General features: G+C 34.3%; 1 protein-coding gene across 1 annotated transcript in view; it reads right to left on the bottom strand.

Annotated features, from left to right (window-relative positions):
• LOC149409741 (hemicentin-1-like) overlaps positions 1-14367 on the bottom strand; it is a 491855-nt gene that overhangs the window by 264062 nt on the left and 213426 nt on the right. The window contains exon 4 of the mRNA XM_089649480.1: positions 518-672. Coding sequence (XP_089505606.1) covers positions 518-672 — 155 coding nt within the window. The remainder of the gene's footprint in view (positions 1-517; positions 673-14367) is intronic.

The following is a 14367-nucleotide window of genomic DNA, read 5'->3' as shown; positions in this document are numbered from 1 at the left end:
ATCACATGTAACACTGGTTATTACCAGCTTATTTATCATTAACGAAAATCTTTGACATTTCATCTGAAAGATTTCTTAACGGTAGTACCACAGGTAAGTTTTTAGATTCTCACGGCCAAAAGCATTTTTGTTGTTTGTTTTTGGGGTGTTATGCCGTGTTGCGCTATTTCCTTCTTTAGCCGACGTTTCGGACAGCGTTGCAGTGTCCATCATCTGTCCATCATCAAAAAAAAAAAAAAAAAAAAAAAAAAAAAAAAAAAAAAAAAAAAAAAAAAAAAGGTAGTACCACAATTCATTTCTGACAACGACCAGGTTTCGAGTGACTAAGTTTTTATACTTCTTGCTTGACATAGATAAGCTCCACAAGGCGAAGGAGTGAAATAGGGAAGGATATGTCAATTAACCAGTAGGAAGCAATAACCCGAGAAGCCATCACGCTAAGTATCTCATGATCAACTCGCACGAGTCAATCACGGAGTGGAAGAGTTCCATTAAATGGTATATTATTTGTACTCACTCAGTGTTCTGAAGTGCAGTAGTTGCACCGTGTCACAGTCCTCGCCCACCTGAAGGTACGTCAGCTCGCAACGGAAGATGCCTTCATCATCAGCTCGTACTGGATCTATCCTCAACTCTGCGGCCGAAGCGTTTACGGAATGGACCACCTCCAGTCTGGAAACACAAAGTTAAGGTTTTAAAAGTGTTAGTTTTGGAGTTTTAGAATTAATTTTCCTTTATGATAAAAATTCCTCTAGCCATGTCCTAAACTTGTTATTTTTCTCTGTATCTTTCTTTGAAATATATCCCATAATCGATATTGCATTTCAAATTATTTGAAGAATGGGTTAACTCACAGAATGTAAACAATTCATCAAATTTCAAAGTAAATATCCAAGTTCTGTGAAAGTACTATTCAAGAACATGAATTTTGACTTTGAAATTTGATGAATCGTTCAAATTCTGGGAAAAAACCATACTAAATGGGCCATTTTCAACCGGTTTTGGGTATGAGAATTGCGTTGACCCCCCCATTCCTCTTCTCGCACACTCAGCGTCACTTCCAAGCATCAGGGTTGGTATCAATACGCCATTTGGCACTGCTGGCTTTGCTTATTTTGACTAATTTTTATTAGGGTTTGGTTTTAGGACGTGATAAAACGTCATAAAGTAATATTATCACTTGAAATTAAATATAAAGTCTGATTTCGTTATTGATTTTCGGCGTGTAAGATTAAATTTGTGGTGTCCTAAATATCTGAATATACGATGTCCAAAGGTATAATATAATAAAATATAATGGTGATATACTATGTCCAAATGAATAATGTAATCAAATCTAATGATGATATACAATCTCCGAAGGTGTAATGTAATAAAATATAATGACAATATACGATGTCTGAAGGTGTAACATAATAATATATAATGGTGATATACGATGTACGAACGTATAACAAAATAAAATATAATGATGATATACGATGTCCGAACGTATAACATAACAAAATATAATGATGATATACGATGTCCGAAGGTATAACATACAATGGTGATTTACGATGTCCGAACGTATAACATAATAATATATAATCATGATATACGATGTCCGAAGGTATAATATAATAAATATAATGGTGATAAACGATGAGTAAGGGAGGCAGACCAGGTGATAAATGGATTAGAACCAAAATGTAGTAAGTTAGTGGCGATATTGGTATCTATTCACATCTATAGGTATAGAAGGCATTTCCTGTGTGTATCTATTCAGTAAATAATTTCCCTGGGAGTTGATTATTCCAATTTATTACGTAAATTTATCAATTAAATTTGACCAATTTCCACCAACAAAGTTCTTACTTGTAAAAGTATTTAATCAAATAATACATTTATTCTGAGCTATTCAAAAAGCGCTCGTTTCTTAAACGATTCCCGCCGCAAGCTCGGATTTAAATTCGAAACGCGCGCAAAAATTGGCGCGAAATTCGTAATTGGAATTTGAACTGCGAGGGGAGCTAATTGCGCGGGTTAAATTATTATTTTAAATTTCGAACGCACTGCTAAATGTTTTCCCGCCAAATTGAAATGAATTACGATTTCGGAACGGATGGGATTTTTATTTGAACCTTTAAATGTTTTTTATCAACGGAAGTGCAAATTGTGTAAATTATGTATTTCTTGATACTAAAAATTAAACATGTAAAACGTTAATGTTTTAGTTTTTTCGAGGGTACAATTTAACCTGGTAAATCTATTACTGGGGGGGGGGGGAATGAGTATCAGGAGAATATGTGAATGGAATAAGAAATCGGGTACGTCTGGGGAAGACTCCAAGGAATGTATTTTATACCCCACAAACCAATACCAAACTAATGCAAACTCACAGTAGCTTTATTGGACCTCGCACTTTTAATCTATTACCAAAAAAAATTCAAGTAACAACTAAACTAGCGCAATACCAAAAAGAACTAAAGTTGTGGCTGTACAATGCAAATGTTGAAGCATTATTCATTTAATTTTTTCTATTTTGTTTATGTATAGTTATTATTATTTTATTTTGTGTTCTTTTACTTCATATATATTATCTTACAATCTTTATTTTTACTTTGATTTATTTTTAATATGCACCTCTTGCACAATCTTTTAGACTAACTTTAATTATAATCCTACCGTTTTTCTTTATATGCTTACTGTTATTTTCAGGTACAAAAATATAATGTATACACTTGTATTACCCACGCACAAGCTGCGCCTTAGTGGGTTCCCTTTCTTATTATTATAAAACTGTAATTTCAAATGTATGAATTGGGAAAAATAAAGGAAATAAACAAATAAAAATTAGCAGATTAACGAGCAGATCGGAATAACCAGGTACTTTCCAATCTTCCTCTATCCCAGCACCTTCTTTTCACCTGTCCTTCAGTTCCATACATTCAAATATTGGGCATATTATAAACCCACTGGCTCCAAACAGTTGAGGTGTGCAGGAATCTATGAGCCAATGCAGAACAAGACGATGGATGGCGAGAGTCCGGCTGGAGAGGTTTAAGATTCTCCGGCCCGTCACGCAACTAGCGGGCAGACGCTTTCACCACCAAGACCTGGACAAACCTCACGCCATGAAGCGGGGTAGTCCTGCTAACTTACCAAACGTAGCGAACCAGAGGTGTCGGTTATCTCATGAATGGTTTCCGGGACAGCTGTACCAAAATGTGCGAACATATTCGTAATCTTTTAAATTCATTGCATGAAAACCTAACAGAATTTTACATATTCTAATACAAGATTATCTGTAATAAGTTACTATAAACCTACGAAGACATTTTCGAACGTTTTTCCTAAAATTCAGATTTATCTTGTGTAAGGAGCTAGTTTTATTAGATTCCCTAAAAGTAGTACAAATACTGTACAATTTATATTTCAAATTATTACTAATAAGAAATGTCTTTAACTGGCTTGGAAAAATCTGGCAATATAGCAATTTGGCAGACTGTGCGTGTTATTCTCGGGAAAATCACAGCTCAGGTTTGTGATTTGTAATGTGTAATTTAAAACAACTTTTCGTTAAAAATTTCTATTCAATTGACCAATTCACTATTTTATTAGAAATAATTGTTTTTTTTTATTATTTCTCTTATAAATATTAATAATGTCATCATGTGAATATCACGTTACCGGAAAAACGAGATTATTTCGCTAATATTATTTATGAATTAACTTTAATAATAAAAGTTCCATGAAAGTAATGTTTTTTAACAACGTACATGCCTAATTTTGTTGTTTGTTTTTGGGGTGTTATGCCGTGTTGCGCTAACTCCTTCTTTAGCCGACGTTTCGGACAGCGTTGCAGTGTCCATCATCAGGGCAGATCCGGTAGATCCGAAGATGTGTCCTACCGGATGTGATCTACCGGATCTGCCCTGATGAGGGACACTACAACGCTGTCCGAAACGTCGGCTAAAGAAGGAGTTAGCGCAACACGGCATACCACCCCAAAAACAAACAACAAAAATGATTTTGGCCGTGAGAATCTAAAAACTTACCTACATGCCTAATGTATATTGTTTAAATACAAATTTAAAAAAACGTTTATAATGTGCTAAAATGAAACCAAAATGTCTGAATTTTATGGTTATCCTCTGGGAATTATTATAATAATGTTTAATTATATGAACGGGTACAAAGTAATTTTTTTTTGCAAATCACTTAAATAAAAGGACTGCGTAATTTGTCTTTTTGAATTCTGTAAAATTTTTAATTTAGTTGTATTTTAAATACCAAAATAATATTTAATTTAATGGTATTTTTTTACGACATCGTCTTAAAAAATAGAACATTTAAATAGCTTGGATACATTCCGAAATTTGATAGGAAATTATCATAATTTCGAGTTTATACAACAGATTAACAATACTCAAACTAGGCAAATGCCCGTATTATGGTGGTAACATAAATAAGAACATATACAAATAATAATACAGTGTTGTATATATACTGTAATACAAATGTTAAAACAAAAACCAAAATAGTAAATATTTATACGATAATAGGGATACAGTAGGAATGATTTTTCTTAGGGGTCTTTCTTCAGTCAGACAATAATTTAATTCAGGAAGCTTTTCGATTTCGTTCTGCCACTTTCTATCAGCCATACGGTAATTTGCTTTTGAAGAGGGTCTGTTTTAACCTTATTGCATTGCTGCTTGAACCCATTAAACACCTTAGGAGCCAGAAATACACGGAAACGTTGTCCAAACGATGGATTCATTTTTGGTACTATAATCGATTGTTCTGATCTTCGTCTTGTTGTGTAACTGTGTTCTACAAGACTATGATACTTGGGATTGTTCGTATAGTACATTATGAGTGCATGTATATTATACATCTGTCTTACGTTTAAAAATTTTTGTTTCCTTAAATAAGGTTGTAGATGGATACATATAAGGTTTTATATCCATCACTCGTTATTACTGCTTTTTGTGCCTTAGCTGTATGATGTACATATCTTTCCATCAACTATTTAATATCAGTAATGTTTACACGGACAGGGTCGTTTATCAATTGAATACATTTTTTACCAATTTTTAATAAGGCTGTTAGAGTTTTTACAATATTTATTTATGTACACTTCTTTTCTGTTTTTATTTCATGTAAGCATCAGAATTTTGCGTATTTTTTTTATTTTATCAATCCAAAATAACGAGAATTTTGCATTGCAATACCCCTGCACGTTTTCTGGAATAAATTATTATTTTTAGTAAAATTCCTTTCAAGTGTCCTGTTAGGATTTAAGGCCACTCGAGTGGAATATCTGGTCGTGAGGAGGGAGTTACAACAGCCCTCAAGGAGGGAGGAAGCCGGGGGAAGTGGTTGAAGGGGAAAGACGTATTGGCTTTATAATAACAAGTGGTCAATGGTCTATTTGTGGATGCACTACACGTAGAAAATGTTACGAAATATGCGAGAACTTACTTCTTGTGGATCGATAAGTTAATAATAATAGTCAAATATTACGTTCATAGCAGTAAACATTTTAAGAAAAAAATGTCTTTATTAATTATTTTTTATACTAAACAAACTGTAGAATGCTTTCAGTGATAATGAAGTTTTTTATTTGTTTTATTATAATATATTATAATGATGCAACGTTTCACCAAACTAAAAGAATCCTGAACTCACAAACGAGTCGTAGAAGCGACCCATTCTCATGTTACAAATGTTTGGTGTGTTTCCCGATTACGCACAGGTGCCGAAGGGATCAATGACGCTAGTTCCTCGGAGCATCTTCCATTGTAATACAGGTACAACAAGGACAGCATACCTACCTGACACCTGTGTTTTATATATAGAAATCCGTTTTTTTTTTTAAATTCGGGAATCTATCAAACGGACTACCGTTGTGTGATAGATTTTTTCCTTACCAGTAACAAATAACCCTTGGATGCTTAAAAATAATAAAAATAAAATTGTAAAAAAATGTAAATTAGTTGTGAAAAAAAAATGCAATAAAATTTTTCAAATATTATTTAAGGTGTTATCAAGCATAACATATGGAATATACGTCGAAACCAAAGTGCGGTCCTGAAAGAATTATAGCTACATTTTTACGCCTCAAAGTAAGGAAATTATTTGAGTCCGGTTGGATAGTTACAAAATGGTTTATTTGAACAGAAACAATCACAAGGATATGTGTTGCAGGAACAGATATGTTCCTGAATTCCTCCACCCAATTACCTGTCCTTGTCTGATAGTGTGAAGTACCTACATCAATGACATTGAAACAATTTATTATGCATGACCTTCTGCTGTGAATATGTTCCTTCTGTGCGTTTAATTCGAGTCTATTCCGAAAGCTTGTGCAGTGAAAACCAGCTATTTCTCTCAATGCGATAATATCGATTGGCAACAATATGTATACCACAAACTAGAGGTAAGTAAAAATCACATCTACCCCAATAGTTGAGGCAGATATTGATTACAGTCCACAATAAACCAAGAACTGATACGCATACAATATTTGCGACTTCAGATAGGAATATATTTATTATATCACCCTTCATTCGTAACGAATTTCTTGCCGAAACCATAATTATTATTTTAACCAAATCTCTTCTCAAGTCAAGCAGTTTAATTTTGCTATGTTCTTGGAATAAGCTTATAATAATAATATGTTCCAGCGGTCACCCATCAAAATCACAGACCTTACTATATTAATTATTATATTTACACTACTTTCCTTCTCAGAATCGAGTCGTGGTAGACCGTATTTGGTAACTGCTCTAGACGGAAAATATTTAGAAGTATGACGAAGATTTGAAAAAAAAAACGTATCCAGCCAATTTCCATAAAAATAATATGAGAGGTCTTAGACAGACCAATGAAATAATCCGTGCAAGACCTCCGTGACCTCTCTTGACTACGAATCGCTAAAGTAAAATTTTATTTGATTCATTTTTGTCGATTAGCAATTAATTCAATCAAAAATAATTATTCAATATAATACATTTCTTTATCTACGGTTCAATTAACTCTAGAACTTTTTTTTGAATTTAAACATCATTTTCAAAATTTCAAGTGTTTGTTACCTACCTATTAATATAATTTTTTTGATGGAAAATTATTTTGATTTGCCATTTTTGAAATTGGAACTGATTTGACGGGAACACAGACTATCAACATTGGTGTATTAGAATTTGATGATACACGAAGCGAAAATATTGGTTCCATACTACGGGCCTGTGCCTATTATGGTGGCTGTAGAAAACAAAAAAACTGTAATCATTTAAATTTTTATGAAAAAAGAAACAAAAAAAAAAAAAAAACTTCCAATTAGTCCAATTTGACCTCCAACGCTCTGACGCCGAACGGCCGGAAACTACCTCATCAATAAAAGTTGAACATGTTTCGACAAGATAACACAGGCCTGCGACCAAATTGCTTTCTTTAAAATAATGGGTGATTCTTATGTATTTTAGTGCGCTGAGTTCAGAAATGCCCCCAGTTTTTTTCCAGCACGTAAGCATTTTCCGCAAAATGCATTTTTCTGCGGGATTGCCTACCTTAAGGCGTATATATATGAATATGCCGAAAAAAGTTGTTTTACCTATTCGGCTTTATAGTTTAATATCAGAAACTATGAAATATGTTGAAAATCAGTATTTTTAACAGTATTAGTCAGCGTATGAATCATGGAAACCCAGTAGAAGGAAAAAGCGTGGCCAACGAGAACTTTGAAGGTTGGAGAAAAAAATGTTCACTTTGAGTCTTTGGTTGATCCCAAACAAGTGCTTTTACCCCCACTTCACATCAAGCTTGGACTGATGAAGCAGTTTGTCAAGGCATTGCCAAAAGATGGCGAAACGTTCAAGTACCTTGAAAAGAAATTCCCGGGACTGTCTGAGGCAAAGTTAAAGGAGGGTGTTTTTGTTGGTCCGGACATTCGGAAACTAATGAAAGACAATCAGTTTGAAAGGTGATGAAAAAAGCCGAGAAAGAGGCGTGGATATCATTTAAAGAAGTTGTGACTAAGTTTTTGGGGAACAATAAGGACCCGGATTATGAAGAAATTGTAAAGAAAATGTTGAAATGTTTTAAAACCTTGGGGTGCTCCATGAGCTTGAAACTTCCCATTTGAATTATTTCCCAGAAAACCTTGGTGCCGTAAGTGAAGAGCAGGGCAAGAGGTTCCACCAAGACATCAAAGAAATGGAACGGAGGTACCAAGGACGATGGGATGTGAATATGATGGGAGACTACTGTTGGATGCTCCATAGAGAACTTCCAGACATCCCACACAAACGAAAAAGCTTAAAACGGAGTTTTGAGGGAAAAAGATGTAGATATTATAAAGAATTATAATTCCTTATTGTATATACATATTATTTTCATCAAATTGTATTTAAAAATGTAAATAAACCAATAGTAATATATATTTATTTTTCATTTCAAAATGCATTTTTACCTATATGTACTGCGGGTTTTGCATAACTTTCATTTTCATTTTGCGGAAAATCCCTACGTGCTGGAGAAAAACTGAGGGCATATTTTGACTCAGCGCACCAAAATACATACGATTCACCCATTACGGTGAAAAAAACTATCAAAAAGTGTCAATTTGCAGGCCTGTGTAATAGTACAAAATAGCGTCTCTACGACTATACCGAGATATTTTACGGGTCTGCGCTAGCACAAAATTTGCGGCACATTGCGTAGTGAAAGATACTAGCAATACGGCCCTAGTTAAGACAACCATTTGAATTGGAAACTGTACTTGAAATCGCTCTGTCTGTGTTTGGTGACCAGATCTGAACAGCCGGGTAAACCATAATCTTCCCCAAGTATTTTCCTTCTTCACTTCTTTAAGTCTCACAACTATTAGGCGCTGGACAGTTGGGAGGTGTTAAGACTCTTATCAACCTGTTATGAAAAAATAAATAAAAATATATTACCGCTGGTTCATTAGAGAAATAGGATGTTGAGAAATATAAGGAAACGATTCAAGTGAGGAATAATAGAGCTTATTTTGGGCAGGCGAACACGCCATAACACGTTTCTATGGTTATATTCGGTGGAAGGCTCTTATGGGTAAAGACATAAGTAAACGTTTCACTACGCTTTATTTTGAATGATATCCGATGTGGCTGGTTGCCATGGCGACGACGCGGAGATAAATCCTTACCGAGAATAGTAATATCTCACAGCTTCCGCTCTGTAAGTCCTTAAATTGTGTACACACATACCTTCGTCATTTCTGAGATATGTATGAGATAAGAAAATATGCAGATCTTATAACAAATATTTCGGCGAAATGCTCACAGATTTAATTAAGTTTGCTATCTATAATGTACACGTGATTAAATATCAATTACACGCGTAGTTCCAATTACAGTGCTATTTATTAGTTAAACGATAAAGTATCTACAGAACTTTCTGCTCTCTCCCTGGGGACGGAGTGAATAGGCACTCGGTAGTAGTAAACCGAACCGGCACCATCATGTATTAAAGTTTCATTGAATTTCAAACCAATTTTCAATATTTTTAGCCAAATGCATTGCAATAATTGAATTTGTCAAATATACAATCAAAAAAAAATAATGAACATGTTCTCTATGATTCAGTCCAGTACTCTTCTTCATCCTAATTATCACTTTGTATGCCTTATTTGAGTGCTGATAGCCTTCATTCAAAGCTCTGGTAAAACGTAACTCTGATTTGGATTCCAGGACATGTTGGCATCATGGGTTCCTTGGCAAAACAAGAAGCATCCAACCCTATGTTACCCTCGTAAACCACATTCCTCTATCTGACATTTTCACATCCTCAAAGATGTATCCAGCAATATTTGGTAGGAGTTTTGGCACATTGCACAGGCATCAATAAAGAGAACTATCCCACCAGCGCAGTGATTTGCCCTATTTCTCGAAAAAAACAAAATTTCCTCACTTATTCGAATGAAGATTGGACATTATTCCGTTCCTTCTCACCTTTTTGATCTCTACGCTTAACTCCTTAGATTTTACATTCTGTGGTATAGAAGTGGAAACTTTAGATCACATATTTGGATGTCTCTCTCCAAAAAAATATTCGTTCTTCTATCTTGCCTTCTTTAAAAAATTATCTCCCCTAAATTCAACAACGCATCTTTTTTTTCAAGTCTGAATTCTACTCCAATCTTCCATATTATTTTGAAATTTACAATTTAAAAAAAATCAATACATTAATTCACCTTCCCTCTCTTCATAATTTAAAGGGTAAAAGCCAGACACTTGAAAAAAAAACTTGGACTATCTTGCTACGAAATGTAAGATATTGATTTCATTGACAAAACTTATATTATCTATCGGAATGCGCCAACAGTAAGAAATGTATGATAATAATCAGGTTTAAGTAACGGAATGGAAAGCATTAAAACAATAAAATAAAAACAAGTACAATCTTCCAATTATGTTTCCAACTATATCATAAGTAGTCAAATGGGTTAAACACAATCAAAGAATACTAAAATCAGACAGTGTTTTCTCCATTCCGCTTTGTCCTGATCCTACGATACTTTTTTTCACGAATTACGCAGATTGGCTTCGAGAAAGGTAATCCAATGAGCGAAAGAAACGGGAAAGGGGAAGGAAATGAGATCGAGTAAAAGCAACAACCGAGTTGAGCAATATCACGTCACGCGAGGTCGGCTTACGGTACTAATGCCTAATCATCCGGCGTCGAAGCAGATTTCGTTTATTGACATAATGCTTGTACTTTTGATTAAAGAAAACTACGAGTGTATAGGAAGATATTGCGAGATTAAAGAAAACAGTTTTTTAATAGGGATTCGGTGAGGGGGTTTCAAGGGGGTGAATCTCGGGCCCGGAGTTTGTGAAGATGCCCTGAGTCCAAGCAGTCGCAGCATTTAATAGTATTACTATTTTTTACACTATTTTTTAACACTTAAAAATTAGAGTTATATTAGTTTAATTAATTATTAGATTTTGTTACATGGGTTTCACTAGGTATTATACCTCTTCTGAGGTCTATGTACAATGTACATATCACAACATTATACCTGTTCCGAGGTCTATGTACAATGTACATATTGTACATGTCACATCATTATTTTTTTAATTTATGTTTTTACAATGACAATTCGTGGTAAAATTAAATTAATAATCCATTTAAAACTTTAATCTTGGCCAAGATCACCCCTAATGGGTAGACGCCAAAATAAATAATTATAATTTTTTTTAGCCGTTTATTTCTCATCAAGACAGTAAGGGAGATAAAAATATTTCTGTGAGACCATATGAGCTGTTTCCGAAAGAAAATAAAAAACCTGAAGGGTTGTAGCCTTTTAATCAATATTTTAAACACATTTTCAGAATTTAACTGTTTCATTACGATTCATTTGGAAACTGTTTTTCACCTCAACTATCTCTTTATCAAAAATACCTCTCAACCTTGCCCAACGCTCAATGCTGGCCCGATCGCTTTTTAACATTTATACCTTCCTCACACTGAAGCTAGAAAATTTTCCATCGCCATCACAGCCCAAGCAAAAACTCTTCCAGTAGCAGAAGAGACCCTTAATTCAGGATATAGAAGAATTTAGCAGTTAGCTACTCTAAAGCCAAATGGTTCAAAAACAGTTGCGACAGCTTTCCATAACCCCACCGCCGCCCGCTATCTGGGAGTCACATTGGACAAGAGACTGAACTACCGGCAACATACGCAAACAGTGAGCAAAAAACCATGACATGTCTCAACTTAGTCGATAAGCTAGCTGAAACAACCTGGGAATTTGTAAAAACAATTGCCCTGGTTTCCTCAGCACCTGAATACTGTGCTCCAGAAGGGCTAGAAGCGCCCACACTTTCATGGTTGATGGTCAACTTAATCTGACAATGCGAACCATCAGAGGGACTTAAAATCTACAACTCTCTCTCGGTTCACCGTGCTTGTAAATATAACCGCTCCAAATATCAGGCGAGAGACTGCAACACGGAGGCAAAATAGCGCAATACTTTTGCACAACGATGTCGTCTCTCACCCGACATGCCGCTTAAAGCCCCGAAAAGCCTTCTGGATGGAATACAATATGATAATAATAATAAGTTTTTAGTTAACTTCTTTTTAGTAACAATAAGAAACAATGATATCCTGTCTGTGATCTCCCGTTCTGAGGATTTAATTTACATATTATTAAAATTTAATAGTATGGATAAGATAAAGTACTTATAAATATAATATATAGTTTTTTTCTGAAATAATTATAAATATTTATTATGAAGAAAATGTTTTGAAGTGAGGATAACCCCTCACTTCAAAACTTGAATGGCAATTGGCCAACGTGAGAAATGCCCATCTCGTGCAAGAACCCACTAATAAACAGCCTGGATTCCACAGCCGCCATGCACACATGATGCACAGGTGAGGCTTTCAAGAGTCGGCGATGTGTCAAAGCGGTGCTGTGCAGACCACCGAATATGTGGTCAACGATTGCCCGCTGCATTCATTCCCCGGTGGGATTGATATGGTCCACAGGCGACGACTAAAGTCCAAGACTGGCTCACTGACCTAGATGTTCCCCTCTGACCCCCAACCGTACGAAAGAAGAGGAAGCCTCAACTCTAATGCGCGATCTACATTTCAGAAGCTTACCTTTTATTTGCGAATAATGTATCCATATATATATTTTTTCCTTTCCTTATGGCCAATCATCTAATTGAATCATTATATTACGTAATCAAAAACAAAACAAAAAATCTCTCGAATACTTTTGACAGCTACCAATCAAAAGAAAACACCGAAAGACCCTCTTCTTTGATGTCGAAAAATGTCTAAAGGAAATTAGTTACTTTATTTTATTTGCATGGAAAAAGGTTTTTTTTCGTTCAATTACTTCATTTAAAAGAAAAATGAATCCTGTTTCCCATTGTTATAAAACTTATTGATTTGGCCTTTGCTGTAAAAAAATGACACTAATAATGTAAATTCATTTCTTATAATTCGTTACTTTTGATTATAAAGAAATGTGATCAGTTTTATACTAAAAGACCCTTTTATCACCAAAAACATCGTTGAAATTGATCAAATAACATTTTAATTGTGTTTTTATTTTTTATTTATATAACAACTTTAATTTCCCTTGGATGGTTATACCCATACATGTAATTAATGTTTATTTGTGTTATTTCGTAATATATATTCATTTGAAATAATATAAATAATATATAGTATACTTGCGGTACGTTCCAGAGTTAAAGCTACTCTCAGTATCACCCTGGCGTAAGACCTCCATTCATAATTGAAACGTTGCTTGAAATGGCTTTAGCCGTGCTTGGTGACCAGATCTGAATAGCCAAGTGCTCCCCAACCTTCCTCTTTCTCATCTTATTATCCTCCTTACTATCTTCAGCCTCGCAATATATCCGATTTGGGGATGCCATAGTCTCACTGGCTCCAGAAGGTAGGTAGCATTTGGGACTCTTGTGCGGTATTCACATAAAAAAAAACTAACAAAATATATTAGTTAAAATGCTCCATTATTATCGAGGTGGTAATCTAGTGATATCTTTACCGGTGTGTTTTCGCAATCGATTACCTTTCTGAAAAGGTAGCATTATTTATTTGCCTAAAATATTTACTAAAAGCGAAATCTTTTTATTGAGAGAGACATTTCTAAGTATTTATCAATAAAACACACCACTGTTTTTTTTTCATTTTCTTTCGTTTCAAAACAATGAGGATTTTTGTGATTTATGTGATATTGTTACAATGTGCAGTTTTTCAGTTTTATTTTTTGCTGATTATTTTGTGTGTGTGGAGTAAGCAAGAAATGTGTACCAATACATGTGTAGTTCGTCATATCTGCATACCCCTGCACGAAACCGGCGTACGGTGTCTTCATCTCATAGAACCGATGGGACATCATGAATTTTGACGATATGTAAAATTAACGCTTTTTATAATCGTAAATACTTTTTGAGGATTATCTTGATATGATTTGAATGTATTTTTTTATGCAACCTGCGAGGACATAGTCGTGGGTCAAACATGACTCTTTTTAAAGTAATTTAAATGTTGAAATTTTTTTTGGTTGACGTCTTCGGCTGCTATCGTTAATATATTTTATTTTATATGTAAAACATCTTTTGGCTTTACTATATATATTTTTCTATATTTCTACTTTTTAAAATATGTCATGCTTTAAAATTTTTCATTTTTTAAATATAGAGTAAATTTAAAAAAATATATATTTAAACTTAAATCTAGTTTTTCCACCTAGATCAGTCTTTAGGATCGAGGTAACCAATATGTAAGAATTATTGTAGGAAGAGGTTGCAAAATTTCAGCAGCGGATATTTGCGGGTTGGTTGAAGTTAG

Source organism: Hesperophylax consimilis, chromosome 30 (assembly GCF_061612785.1).
Source record: "Hesperophylax consimilis isolate HC1 chromosome 30, BYU_Hcon_1.0, whole genome shotgun sequence".
Taxonomy (NCBI): domain Eukaryota; kingdom Metazoa; phylum Arthropoda; class Insecta; order Trichoptera; family Limnephilidae; genus Hesperophylax; species Hesperophylax consimilis.
The sequence above is the reverse complement of the archived record's forward strand: the minus strand, read 5'-3'. Positions and strand labels throughout refer to the sequence as shown.